The 13,255-nt window shown below is 35.5% G+C and overlaps 1 protein-coding gene, 1 non-coding gene and 1 pseudogene across 6 annotated transcripts; 2 read left to right on the forward strand and 1 right to left on the reverse strand.

Annotated features, from left to right (window-relative positions):
• Positions 1-2,360: 2,360 nt before the first annotated feature.
• On the reverse strand, positions 2,361-7,186 carry LOC145134252 (transcription factor MYB86-like). Of its 4 annotated transcripts, none has more exons than XM_079069123.1 (11): positions 6,649-7,186; positions 6,382-6,468; positions 6,222-6,299; positions 5,949-6,078; positions 5,569-5,863; positions 5,359-5,448; positions 5,058-5,087; positions 4,842-4,955; positions 3,035-3,311; positions 2,704-2,922; positions 2,361-2,609 (listed from the first exon to the last, which is right to left on the reverse strand). In XM_079069123.1, the coding sequence occupies exons 1-5, from the start codon at positions 6,722-6,724 to the stop codon at positions 5,644-5,646; spliced, it is 591 nt and encodes a 196-aa protein (XP_078925249.1). In that variant the 5' UTR covers positions 6,725-7,186; the 3' UTR covers positions 2,361-2,609; positions 2,704-2,922; positions 3,035-3,311; positions 4,842-4,955; positions 5,058-5,087; positions 5,359-5,448; positions 5,569-5,643. The 4 variants fall into 4 exon arrangements, with proteins under 4 accessions (XP_078925249.1, XP_078925252.1, XP_078925251.1 ...); XM_079069126.1 differs by having other exon boundaries at positions 6,382-6,557; positions 6,649-7,185; XM_079069125.1 differs by lacking the exon at positions 3,035-3,311 and having other exon boundaries at positions 2,704-2,864.
• Positions 7,187-7,256: 70 nt separating this feature from the next.
• Positions 7,257-12,915, forward strand: LOC145134250 (TMV resistance protein N-like; annotated as a pseudogene). The gene is made up of 5 exons (XR_013719034.1): positions 7,257-7,591; positions 7,907-10,208; positions 10,823-11,906; positions 12,001-12,255; positions 12,798-12,915. The product of XR_013719034.1 is annotated as a TMV resistance protein N-like (transcript).
• TRNAY-GUA (transfer RNA tyrosine (anticodon GUA)) lies at positions 7,950-8,042 on the forward strand. The gene is made up of 2 exons: positions 7,950-7,986; positions 8,007-8,042. It is a non-coding gene; the product is annotated as a tRNA-Tyr (tRNA).
• Positions 12,916-13,255: the final 340 nt, after the last annotated feature.

Here is a 13,255-nt window from a genome sequence, read left to right on the forward strand (position 1 = left end):
TTTTTAGAATTTTGTTTAAAAAGAAAAAAAATAAGATAAAAAAAAGAAGTGGGTGGTTAATTTTGACGAGTCCGTATATGTCCTTAAGTTACCTATACTATAAATAGGATCCAAAGGATCATAATTTTCATTCATACTCTTCCTTGGAAGATACCATGGCCAAAAATATGCTCTTTCCCATCTCTCCTCTTGTCTTCTAGTTCTAGGGTTTGAGTGTGAGCCATTAGAGACAACATCGTTTTGATGCTAAGCTTTCCAAGACCCACACTACAAGGATATTGAAGTGATTTGTTTACTACAACAAATCAAAGGTATGTAACCTTAAACCTTGTAATTTTCGAATTACACTAGGGACATGGTGAGCAAAAACCGAACTAATAACAAAAAACTCGAGAAAACCGCCACAAGCCGAAATCGACAAACCGAAACCCATGCAAAAACCGAGGATGCGAATTTTATTTTCGCAAAAACTGAAGTTATTGGTGCAGTGCGGTTTTTATCTAGAAACCGGTCCACCAAACTAAACCGCACCGAAAGTGTATAAAGAATAAATCACTAAATTATATTATTTACATATCATTTAAAAGACTAATATATACTATATGTTGAATTTGACGGGACGATTAAACTTTAACAGATATACATGTGAATATGTGAGAATCTATATTTGATTTATCATAACATTATTCAAACTTTTTCATTTTGTGTTTGTGTAACCACTATGTGGGATGCATGTACAAATTGAATAGAAAAAAATTAGTATGTGCAAATATATTGACATCAAATCAAATGAGTATTAACATATTCAACAGGAACAACACAAAATTAAATGGACGTCAAAACTTTTCACGGTTTAAAATAAAACCATACCAATGAGCATAAAATATCGCACCATATGCTTGACTCAGTTTAAAACCAACACCGAACCGATACAAACCGAAACCGCATTTGAAAACCACAAAACTGAACCATTAAAAACCGCACTTTGCGGTTTGCGGTTCGGTTTGGCTCTAAAATCGCATCACGCTCACCTCTAACTAGAGTTATGCTAGGTTCAATTCATTGTATAATGTTATCAAGGTGTATGACATAAATTTTATATATGATGCATGTACCCTATTAATTGTTATTGTTTTCCGTATTGTACAATTTTGCTTTCTATAAAACCCAACAACAACACCGCCCGCCTTATCGCCGACTACCTTTCAACACCACCTCCTACATCGTCGTTGGCAATTCCTTTCCATTTTTATTATTTATGATTCTATTACATAAGGAAGTAACCCTGACTTTCCCGGTCGTAGTGGAAAATTTTTGAAAAATTTTTATTTTTTCTACTACCGTGTAACCCCTGACTTTTCCATGCAACCTCTACTGGGAAATCCTGTGTCCGCCCCTCATTAGAAACCAAAATGAAAAGAAAATTCCTGAACTACAAATTGAAATGAACATGAAAAACAAATTTAAAGAACCATGTCAAATTAAACCACCGAACCAAAATCAAATGGATTACTGACGATGAAAACTCCCCAGTCCTTCACGTCATGCAACTCTGTTTTAATCAAAATCAAAATCGATTATGTAGGTGAGACTGATTTTCGGGACAGAGGAGAATCTAGATAGAGAAATCAATTTTTCATCTTGAGAAATTGATTCTACGACGGCTAACAATGTGCATCGGTGGAGGATAGTGTAGAAAGCGAGTGATGGTTAATGGGAGGGTGCCGATCAACGGTGGTGGCTGACATACTTGGTTATTTTGGTGTCTGCCAAAGTGTTTAGAGAAGTTTTTTTTAAAAAAAAAAGCTTGCCAGAAGATCATCATATTTTGGGGAAAGATTCAACAAATTTCTTCAAAAATGTCGATTTGTTGATTTTTGTTGTCAATGGTGATGTAGATTCAACAAATTAGAATGAAGAAGCTAGGATCTGCAAATCGGGATTGGGTAAAGAGAGAGTATGTGTGAGTAATGAAGGTATGTCCGGTCAGAATTAAATTCGAAACAAAACAAAACTATATGAATGATCCGAGTTAGAAAAACAAGTTAAGGACCATTCCTGCAAATTACCCCAAACTAATTTACTCATTTTAGAAAGTTGTTTTGATATTTTTTACACAAAAATCCGAACATGATATGTTTTGAAACTTCGTTTTATTTATTTTAAAGTTCCATTATTTTTTTCTGTCTATTACTATTATTGTTTTATTATAATACATTAACTAGGTGAGTAACCCCGCGTTGCGGGGTCAGATGCCACCTTTTGTCCTGATTTGGCCATACTATTTTCCTCAGATAAATTACCATTTTACCCTTCTTACATACTATAAACCAAATTGTGAAAAGGGACAAAACCACCAGTTGCTGCTGTAAGTCTATCTATAATACTATGTGTCCTTTGAATGAGAGGAAGCATTTTGAATCTTTATCACAAATAACAGGTTTAATAGGAAAGTAAAACTTTGAATATTTCATGAATAATGTTTGCCTACAAATCATAATATTTCATCAGCTTCTTTAACTCCAGTAGAAACGTCCTAACGGCGAAGAAAATGTGCTCCAACTACAACCATAAATGGATGCCCTTCACTATCTGCTCCCCGTTGATACCTACAACAAAAGTAATTTGTAATAATAGCAATGCACTTTGACTATATGATTGAATATAAAATATAAAGTTTTGAAAATGAAATACACCACTTACAGAATGTTCATTTCTGCTATTTCAGAAAGAATCCTGGAGTTTGCTTTTGCAAGGTATCTAGAATGGAGTGAGTACCCTTCAGCAGCTGAAAGTGGGGGCCCACACCTGTTTTATGCTTTTGCGGTTTTTTCCCATTGTTCTTTTTGTCTTTGATCTGGATCCTTGATTAAAGACATGAAAGGTGGATCCAGATATGAATCCAAATGTGATGAAGAGTTCCTTTCATGAAACAATCAATATAAGAACAATAGATTTAATTATCCAATTGTCTTTTGTTATGTCAATCAGCTAAAATAATAGTAAAACACAATGAGCTTTTGAGTTGACTAACCTTCTACTCGAAGTCAACCCACAATCCTAAGCATATCCCATTAGCCTAATTTTTGAGCAGTTGTATTTACTTTTTAGTTGCTATAATAAGTACGACGTTTTCTTCGATTTGCTAATACAATTTTCTTATTTCATATTAGCAATTGTTACGTGATATCAGCCCCTATAATTTTTAATTCAAAATATTTTGACTTGTATAAGACTTGATTCCTGGCCGTGTACTTGTGATCACTTGCATACACCCACTTCTTCTATCTTTCCCATTTTGCCCCTTTTCACTTTTATGAAAGTAAAAAGTGAAACATAAAAATAAATAACATATAAGTGAATGAATTAGGATTGAAAATATTATAATCCATAAGAAAAAAACAAAAAAAAAATACCAATGTACTTTCGATACTATAAAAGAGCTGAGGCGGTTTACAATTTTGACTATATACCCATATATAGCACTCTACTTTCATTTTTCTAGTCTCTAGGGGTATTTTGGTCCAAAACTGTTAAAATCAAAATTTTTAACTATAAAAATAGTATGGAAGAGCAGTTTGGTCCAAAACTGTTAAAATCAAATTTTTTTCATGATTATAAAATTTGTCAATGTGGCCCCCATGATGTGCATAATCTTACATGTAGGTCCCTTTAAAAATATGCCTATAATGGAATGAGCAGGTCTCTTTTCCTCTACGTTGTGTCCTTTTTTGGCAAAGTAAAAACACCCTCGTTTTTCATGAATTTCTATGTAAGTTACCAAAAAATGTACATTCAATAAAAAGAGGAGGTCATAAACTACAATTATTCAACTAATGTAATAAATAAATAAATAAACTTTAAATTTTGAAATTTGGGTCGTATGATTTGTAAAAAACAATGAATTAATCGAATAGTTTTTTAATTTGTATTATTTGTCCAAAATCAGATTCTTTTATGATTTAATTATTGATAAATTTGAAAAAACTATTAATATGTTACCTTGCTCAACCATTAATGTGTTGATCTTTTAAGTAAACTGCAGGTCATCCTAAATTCACAATCTGGCACAACCTCTGCAACCTATCTCTTACACTACAAATTACTGAACCTACCCTTGCAACATCTTCTACTTAAATGTTTGAATTCTATGTGGGAGACTAAAGTTATTTCACAATTTCAATCCTTGTGAAGCACCTACTGCCCTTTCAGCTGTTGGGGGAGGGCAGTCTGGTCACTTTCAATCCCAAGGGAACAACTAAAATAATTTTGTTATTTGAAAAAAAACATGAAGTAATTTTATTGTTAAGATTCTAAATAATTTACTGTTAAAATAATTTCCTTTTTTGAAAAAAATAGATGAAGTAATTTTACTGTTAAAATAATTTTTTTTGAAAAAAGCCATGAAGTAATTTTACTGTTAAATAAAATCCTATAGTTAGGTAGGATTCTAAATAATAAAAAGAATGTAAGATGCTATAACTATATAGAGCTTTTTACAATTTTGATCCCTATTAGAGACTTAGGTAACGGTTTTGGTCCCTGTACCATACTCAATTACTATTTTGCACCTTATGTATTTTTTTTTTATAAAAATGTAATTACCTAATTGTCATTGCATTTGTTGGGTTTAAAGGAAACATTCATTTTATACATTACAGACACCCAAATTAAATAAAAAATAGATTCAGAGTTCAATTTATATTGTAGGCATGACATTGCTACAACTTGATAGATTTTTCAAAGTAGAATGTTGTTATAGAAAAAATGAAAGTAGAATACTATAATAAATAGATCAATGAAAGGTCATTGCTATTTTTTGCATTTAACTGAAGAGATACCTCTGGTGTAAGCTCATCAAAGGCAGGATAAGCATCGGTTTCTAATTGTGTAGTATGACCTCTGGGAAAATTGCCATGCTCGGAATTCAAATGATGGGTGTCGGAGCAACACACCTGTTAAAGGTTCCAAATACATAACAACTTGCATACCAAATACCTGTAGTGGCTAAATGATTTTAAAGGGATAATAAGGTTAAGAGGGGAAGAAATCCAAACCTCTTCAGCAGTGATAATAGCTTTGATATCCTGCCAAACAACAATAAATCACCAAATTTTAATAGTTTTACCCTTCTTTGTTATCTTTATGTTTCAACACAATATTACAACACCCATTTCAGATAATGAGCCACCAAGAGGAATCATAACTACACTTGCTGGAAAAAGTTTACTTATAGACATACAATGCTTTTTTTTAGGAAAAATGAAAATCATCTTCTCACCTCTCCTAATACTACATGTGCAGATGTTTCATTATGCTCCTTTATAAAAAAATTCAAAGGATTAACAAAAATCTTACCATTTAAGATCTGATCCAGTGACTTTGTTGTTGATGGTGATGGAATCAACTTCTTTTACCCTTTGTTAGAAGAGTAGGATCTTGAACATTCTGTAACAGTGACAAAAAAGAATTAAACACAAAGAAGTTGTAAGATAGAAAGCTTTTAACCATTTCAATACACAAATTTGTAAATAATCAACAATTTGGGAAGACCGATGGAATCAACACCTGTGTTTCCATTTGGTCCCGTCTCCAGGTCAACCACCACCACTTCCGGTGACCTGCTCATCGCCGTTGTTGAGCTTATACAGAAGAAGCAGCAGAAGCCCTAAAATTAAACAAACCCTCTTCATCTTGCTCATTGCTTCCAGGAACCTGAATTTTGTTATTTCTAAGGTTAGCAGCAATAGTATGACCAGAGGAGTTGGCATGAGGAAGAAGCTTCCTTTTCTTGTTGGAGTTCCAGAAGTTTTTGATTGCACTATCTGTTCTTCCTGGTAAGTGTTTTGCTATCTGTGCCCATCTTTTTTAAAACAAATAACAAAAGAAATCAATATCTTCAAAACAATTAATCAAAAGATAAGTAAAAAATTTATCTTGTTAATTACTTATTTGCCAAGGTTCTGTGTAGATCAGTTATGAGCATGGCTTCTTGTGAAGTAAAGTTTCCTCGTTTAAGACCCGGTCTTAGATAATCAATCCATCTTAGTCTACAACTTTTTCCACATCTTTGTAACCCTGATTCAAATCCAAATCCAATCAAATATATTAGTAATAAGTTAAAAAAATAATAATTAAAAAAAAATAATAATCAAATATATTAGTAATATAAGTATAATATATATTAATAAGTTAAAAAAATAATAATTAAAAAGAAAGACCAGCAAGTTTTGGAACTGAAGTCGAACAACCATGGCTTCCATCTATAGTAATATAACTGATAAGCTTCTCATCCTCATCTGCAAAAGGCGAATTGACAGTGGTATTGTGATTGATTTATTTCACTTCAGTTGACAAAAGAGATGAGAAGAGAGATCTGACCTGATTTTGCTAACCCATGTAATAGGATTCCAATTCTTGTAATCGACTTCCGATACTTTCCGGGAAAAAACATAACGGTATCGATTTCTAAACAGAAGAGTAGAATAACAGAAACATATGTTATATCCTGTCGACTTGAATCTTGACCATGGTAATGCAAATATAACTTTCGACTCCTAAATCAAAGGGCATAAAAGAATAAAAGTGAAATAACATATAAATATGATATAATTATTTCCTGTAGATAATTAGAGGAATCAAACTAACCCAGCAGTGATGCTTGTCTGCAATCGTCCTCCTCCATTCTCGTTTGAGTGAGTCCGGTGGGAGCGATGGTCTTCATCAAGCCCTAATCTGAGGTCCAGATGAGGCGGCTGATGGTGGTAGTGATCGAGGTAAAAAAAGACGACGGGTACCCTGATGTATATGACTCTGTGGAATAAACAAAGTAGAGTGAATGCAAAGTGTCACCTCTGAAAAACGATGAATCGGATAGGTTCCAGTCGACATGAGGTGATCGACGATGGAGGAGTGCGCAGTGGTTTGGAGGAGCGTAGGAGATCAGAACCGATGGTAGGCGGAGAAACTCATTTGTGTCGACCACCACCGCAGCCTCCGCCGCGGGGGGAGACAGCTCCGATCCTGAAGAAAAGAATGACGATTATCGGTGCAGGAAGTGGAGGCGGTGGATTGGATGGCTGTGCCGATGAAAAGAACAGAATGTTTGGATAAGGAAGGGTGGAAGGAAGAAACTGGAAGATCGATTACCTACGCTGTGGGGATAAAATGACCGGAAAACCGGAACTATTCAAATTCATGCTCTTCTTTAATATATATACGGGGACACAAAATCTGGGTATTGTTATAGACTATAGGACCGAAAATGTAATTTAAGGGACCAAAACTGATAAAAATGTCTCAACAGATGGGTTTTTTTCTGCTACAACTCGATTTATTTTTGCTTTCGACATCACTGCCTCCATCGCCCTTAAAAAAACCAGACCAACAGAGCTGGTTGGAGATGATTCGATGAAGAGAGTAGCGATGGGTGGTTTCGTGGTGGAAGCATTAAAAAAGACTACTCCTGCAATTACCGCGCCAGTTGAAAAACCCTAATCAACAATCCAACACAAAGAGGTTGATTGCCTTTCTGATTCAGTTCAACCTAATGCAGATTAACGTTCTTATCATTGTTAGAACACAAGTAAAGGTATCGATTTCTATAGGCTTTGTTTTGATTTGAACATATAGAAGACAAAAGATCAGGTTTTTTTTATTGATTGATTGATTCAAGTTTTTGAACTAGATTTGGGGTTAAGATTTTGGTTTCAGTTATCATTGTCACTTCTCCTCGTGGTGGTTCACACACAAACCCATGGTTCTACAATATCATTTCATCATCCCTCTTTAGGCGATGAGAGTGTGATAGATAATGAACAGATATTTATGAATCTTGAGGTCTACAAATCACAACATTAGTTAGATGGTTGTTGTAGTAATAATAATTAAATGACTGTTTTGGCAGATTGGTTATGTGATCAAAGAAAATTTGCGTGGATGAATAAAAACCGACCTTAGCTCAGTTGGTAGAGCGGAGGACTGTAGTAGGCAATAAGCCAATGGCCATCCTTAGGTCGCTGGTTCGAATCCGGCAGGTCGGAATTTAAAACTTTTTTTTTTAGTCGCCGTTCCTTTTGTCAATGTGAACACAACTCCACTGATATTGAAAAAAATCAAATATTTAATTATTCAGCTTTTGATAATCGGAAATTTCTAAGAAACTCGCATCTCTCTTTATATATAGTTCGTGGAGGTGCTCAAACAATGTATATTCTATTGACAAAATTGCAACTTTGGTCCTTGTGGTATGTCAAAAATTGGATGTTTGGTCCAAAAAGTTTTGGGGTTGCACCAGTGGTCCAAAAGGTTTGATTTGTTGTGGAATTGGTCCAAAGGCTTCACAGCCATTTGTGCCCTCCGTTTGTGTGAGGGTATTTCTGTCAATTCACACCTCTTCTTTTAATATCTTATTAAATTGAGACATACTTTGAAAAGATTTATGCCAAGTGGTTAATTTTAATTTAAAGCTACAACTAGAGGGATTGGTTTTGCCAATCTGATACAAAATTTGGGTAAAGGGACCAACACGATCATCATCTTAACAAATCGGGGGAAAAGACTTTGTCTTCATCAGATTAAGAAGAGAAGGAATGAACAGAAGCAATCAAAAATCGATGATTGTTTTGGTCCTGTAACACAAACGATGGAGGAGGGGTTCTTCACCTTTGTGTCTGATCGGAGAAGAAAATGGAATGAAAGCAGCAGCAGTTGCCGATCCCATGGAGGGCACCACCTCCTTGACTGATTTCTTTTCCTGCGAGGGCTGATCTAATGGGCTCGGTTGTCTCTCTTCTGTCCGATGGTGAAACTCGAATAGAAGGGAGGTAGATCGGAGGTAACTCAACAGATCAGCTAGTCGTTACTACCGTGCCCTTCGTTTTTCCCCATCGCACCTCACGACTGAAGTAGAAGAAGAATGAGTCGTCGACTACCACCTCCTAACACCCCTCGCTGCCTCCTCCTTTCCCTTCCTCTTCTTCGGCCTAAGTCGAATCCCGGAGGCCATCACCGATTGCGAATCAATTGACGAAAAATCAGAAGCCATCGACCCCCTTCCTTCGGCCAGAAGAACGATCGAACCTTCGTTGACTTCGTGTGCCTTCTTCTTGACTGCCTTCGGTTCATTCCCGTTCCAATCTCCTCTTCCTCCCAATCGATTATGCCTTCGTTCTTCCCTTCGTGTTCTGTATTCGTTTCCTTTGCGTTCCCCTTGACGATCGATCAAATGACGAACAAAAAAAAATCTCTTGACCACTTTTTAATCGGGTTCCAATTTTGACAAGTCAAAGTGGAATCAAACTTTAATTTAATTTATTCAAAAGTTACCCTTATTTGACAAATAATTTACAAGATCAATCCTTTTGGACATAAATACCCTCACACAAACGGAGGGCACAAACAACTGTTAAGCCTTTGGACCAATTCCACAACAAATCAAACCTTTTGGACCACCGGTGCAATCCCAAAACTTTTTGGACCAAACATCCAATTTTTGACATACCACAGGGACCAAACTTGCAATTTTGTCATATTCTATTTCTATCTCAACATTTAATATCTTATAAGCAAATTAACTCTGGAGGTTTTTGTAAATTGAAAATTTATTAGAAGCTCACATCTCTATCTCTGCATATATTTCATTTCATTGAGGTGCTCAAATCATATTCCCTACATTCTATCTCGACAAACTAAAGCATCCATGGCATCGTCGTCATCATCATCAGCTTCTCCTTATGCTCCTGCTCTTTCTTCAAAGTGGTGGAAGTACGATGTTTTTCTAAGCTTCAGAGGAGAAGATACTCGAAATACTTTTGTGGGCCATCTCTACTCTGCTCTTGAACAAGAAGGTGTCTACACTTACAAAGACAATGAAACACTTCCCCGAGGCGAATCTATCCATCCATCCCTTATGAGAGCTATTGAAGAATCACAGATAGCCGTCATCGTATTTTCAAAAAACTATTGTGATTCTACATGGTGTCTGGATGATCTTGCACATATTATGAAATGCAGGGATACCAGAAGCCAGATTGTTATGCCTATATTTTATGATGTGGATCCTCTGAAGTACGAAAACAAAAACAGAAATACAGAGAAGCGTTTGCTAAATACGAGCTGGAGAATAAAACCGAGGTTGAATCTTGGAGAAAAGCACTCATGGATGCAAGTAACATTTCTGGATGGGAACCCAAGCACATTGCCAATGGGTAATCTTCTTCTTTCTTTTTCTGCACTATTTATGCTTGAGATATGTGTGCTCTACAACACATTTATACTACCTTTAAAGCGATTGTCTACTCTAGCTTATGAGGTCAAGACTTTGAGCTTTTTATGGCTCAAAAGTAGAGCTAAATGGGGTAGGTTTTTGTTATGGGACTCATGGGCTAACAACCCTCTTTATTGTATTATGTAATCCTGCTTCTTTCAGTTCAAGTTATATAAAGTCTAGCTATTAAAAACAAATTGTACCTTTTAAGCTTTTTATACAAATGTTTAATTATTCTTGATGAAGTTGATGACCTTTACAACGAGTGAGGCTTTGAATACATCACTTGATCAGATGCGAATATAAACCTGTACAAGATTATGAGATACTTGCAGTAACATAGATGTTAGTGGGCAAGTTAAAAGATATCCCAGGTCATAGAAATATGGATAATCCCAAATTAAGTTATAATGTAATTTATCATGTTGTAGTTCTAAATTTGTACCTCAGTTAAAGCGCAACAAATCTATGTTGCATTAAACTATTCCATCTTTCCCAATTGTTATAAACTACCTGTGATCCTATGTTAATTATGCTTGTATATCCAATGTGTAGGCATGAAGCAAAAGGTATCAAACAAATTGTATTTGAAATTTCACAGAAGTTGCAGCCAATAACTTCACATTTAAATGATCAGAACCTGGTCGGAATGGCAGCTCGCTTGCAAGGTTTGAAATTGGAGTTAAAAATTGGGTCAGGTGGTGTTCGAATGGTTGGAATATGGGGTGTTGGGGGTGGTGGTAAGACTACTCTTGCATATTCTATCTACAATGAAATTTTTACCGAGTTTGAAAGCTTCTGCTTTGTAGAAAATATTCGAGAGGAATCAGGCAGGTATGGTTTGGGAAAACTGAAAGACAAAATTCTTTCAGAATTGGGAGTAAACAGAGGTGGGGGAGGAAGATCCTTGATAAATTATAGGTTTCTTCATAGAAAGGTCCTGATTGTTCTAGATGATGTCGATCAACCTGATCAACTAAAAGCGTTAGCTGGATCATGTGATTGGTTTGGTGAAGGAAGCCGCATAATAATCACAACTAGAGATGAACATGTGTTAACTGCTCACAAAGTAGATGTGATACACAATATTAGCTTGTTAAACAATGATGAGGCTATGAAGCTCTTTTGCAAGCATTCTCTTTGGGATAACAGAGCTATGGAAGATTATGAGCATCTTGCAAAAGAGGTGGTCTCTTATGCTGGTGGGCTCCCATTAGCACTTACAGTTCTCAGTTCTTTTCTGTGTGACAAAGACATTAATGAGTGGAAGAGTGCATTAGTGAGACTGAAAGAGATCCCGGATACTGATATCGTGGAAAAGCTAAAAATCAGCTTTGATGGGCTTAAACCAGTTGAGAAAGACTTGTTCTTGGATATTGCATGTTTTTTTAGGTGGGAATACAAAGATGAGGCAATGAAGATCCTTGATGCCTGTGGTTTTCATCCGGTTATAGGAGTGAAGGTGTTGATACAAAAGGCTCTTATAACCATTTCAAATGGAAAGTTTGATATGCACGATCTGGTTCAAGAAATGGGACACTACATTGTTAGAGGGGAGCACCCTAACAATCCTGAAAAACATAGTAGAGTTTGGAAGAAGGAATATGTTCTAAGTATATGTGCTATGGATGGAATGGTGGTAATGGTTTAGCTAGCTTTGCATGATATATATGTATGATAATTAAAGAAACATTTTTAACTCAACCCTGACACCATTTTTTTCCCTATCACAGAAGCTTGACAATACTGGAGCAATAAATTTTCGGCATGTTGCACTTGACAAATCACAATCTTTTCTTCAGGCTGTTGCAAACATGAATAAGCTTCGGTGGATTGATTTGTACGTTGATCAGATCAATGAGATTACACGTCCATTGCCAGAACATTTTGTAATGAGTCATGACCTCGGGGAAAATTTTCCACCAAGAGAATTGTGTTGTCTAAGATTGGCTAATCTCATGCAAAAACAGCTTTGGGAGGGTTATAAGGTAATTCTTATTGTTTCTTTGATTAATGAATGAAAGCAAATTGAATGACTAAGTTAATAAGTTAGATTTAAATAAGTTGCTATATGAATATATGAGCACATGTGACATGTCACTGATTATTGGTGTCATTATATAAATAGGTGGTTTTTTTTTTTTATAAATAGCTAACAGATTGAAAGCATTAACCTTTATTTTATAAATGTTCTTTGTGTTAACCTGATTTTGTATTCATTTTTAAAGACAGCTATATACATGAAAAATCTTATTTTTTATTTTTAGAAACAAATACCAAACACCAAGAAGTCAAGAACACACAAAATCAGAACCCTGACTTGAATCAATACAAATCTTAAACACCAAGAGCACACACATTTAAAATCCTAACTCAACTGACACACCCTAACTCGCCTGACAAACATGATGAGCCTTGTGTGTGTGTGCATGCCTGTGTGCTTTTTTATCAAATTGATACACTTAATTTGTCTTATTTGCACTTGTATGAAACAGCTTCTGCCAAATTTGAAAATCATGGAACTTTATAGGTTGCTTAACCTGAGAATGACACCTGATTTTTCTGGACTTCCAAATCTTGAAAGATTCAACCTTACGTTGTGTTGGTATTTAGAAGAGATTCATCCATCATTGGATGCTCGGAAAGGCTCGTTGTCCTATCTATATCAAGTTGTCCTGGTCTTAAGATGTGTCCATCTATTACTGGACTAAAGAAACTCCAGATCCTTAAATTCTCAAATTGTCCCAGACTTTTCAAGCTCTCAGAGATTCAAAAGAACACGGGCAATTTACCATTTCATTTGGATAATAGTGGTAAATCACGAGTTAAGAAACCAGGAGAGAACCTCATTGATGTAGAAGAATGTTGTTTAGAGCAGCCTTGTTTACCTCACCACAACATCAACCACACAGGGCTATGGGTTTGTAACAGAGGGTTAAGAAAGTTGGATCTTAACTGCTGCATTTTGGGAGATAAAAACATCTCGGA

The sequence above is a fragment of the Lactuca virosa genome, chromosome 8 (assembly GCF_052849685.1).
Source record: "Lactuca virosa cultivar CGN04683 chromosome 8, Lactuca_virosa_CGN04683_v6, whole genome shotgun sequence".
NCBI lineage: Eukaryota > Viridiplantae > Streptophyta > Magnoliopsida > Asterales > Asteraceae > Lactuca > Lactuca virosa.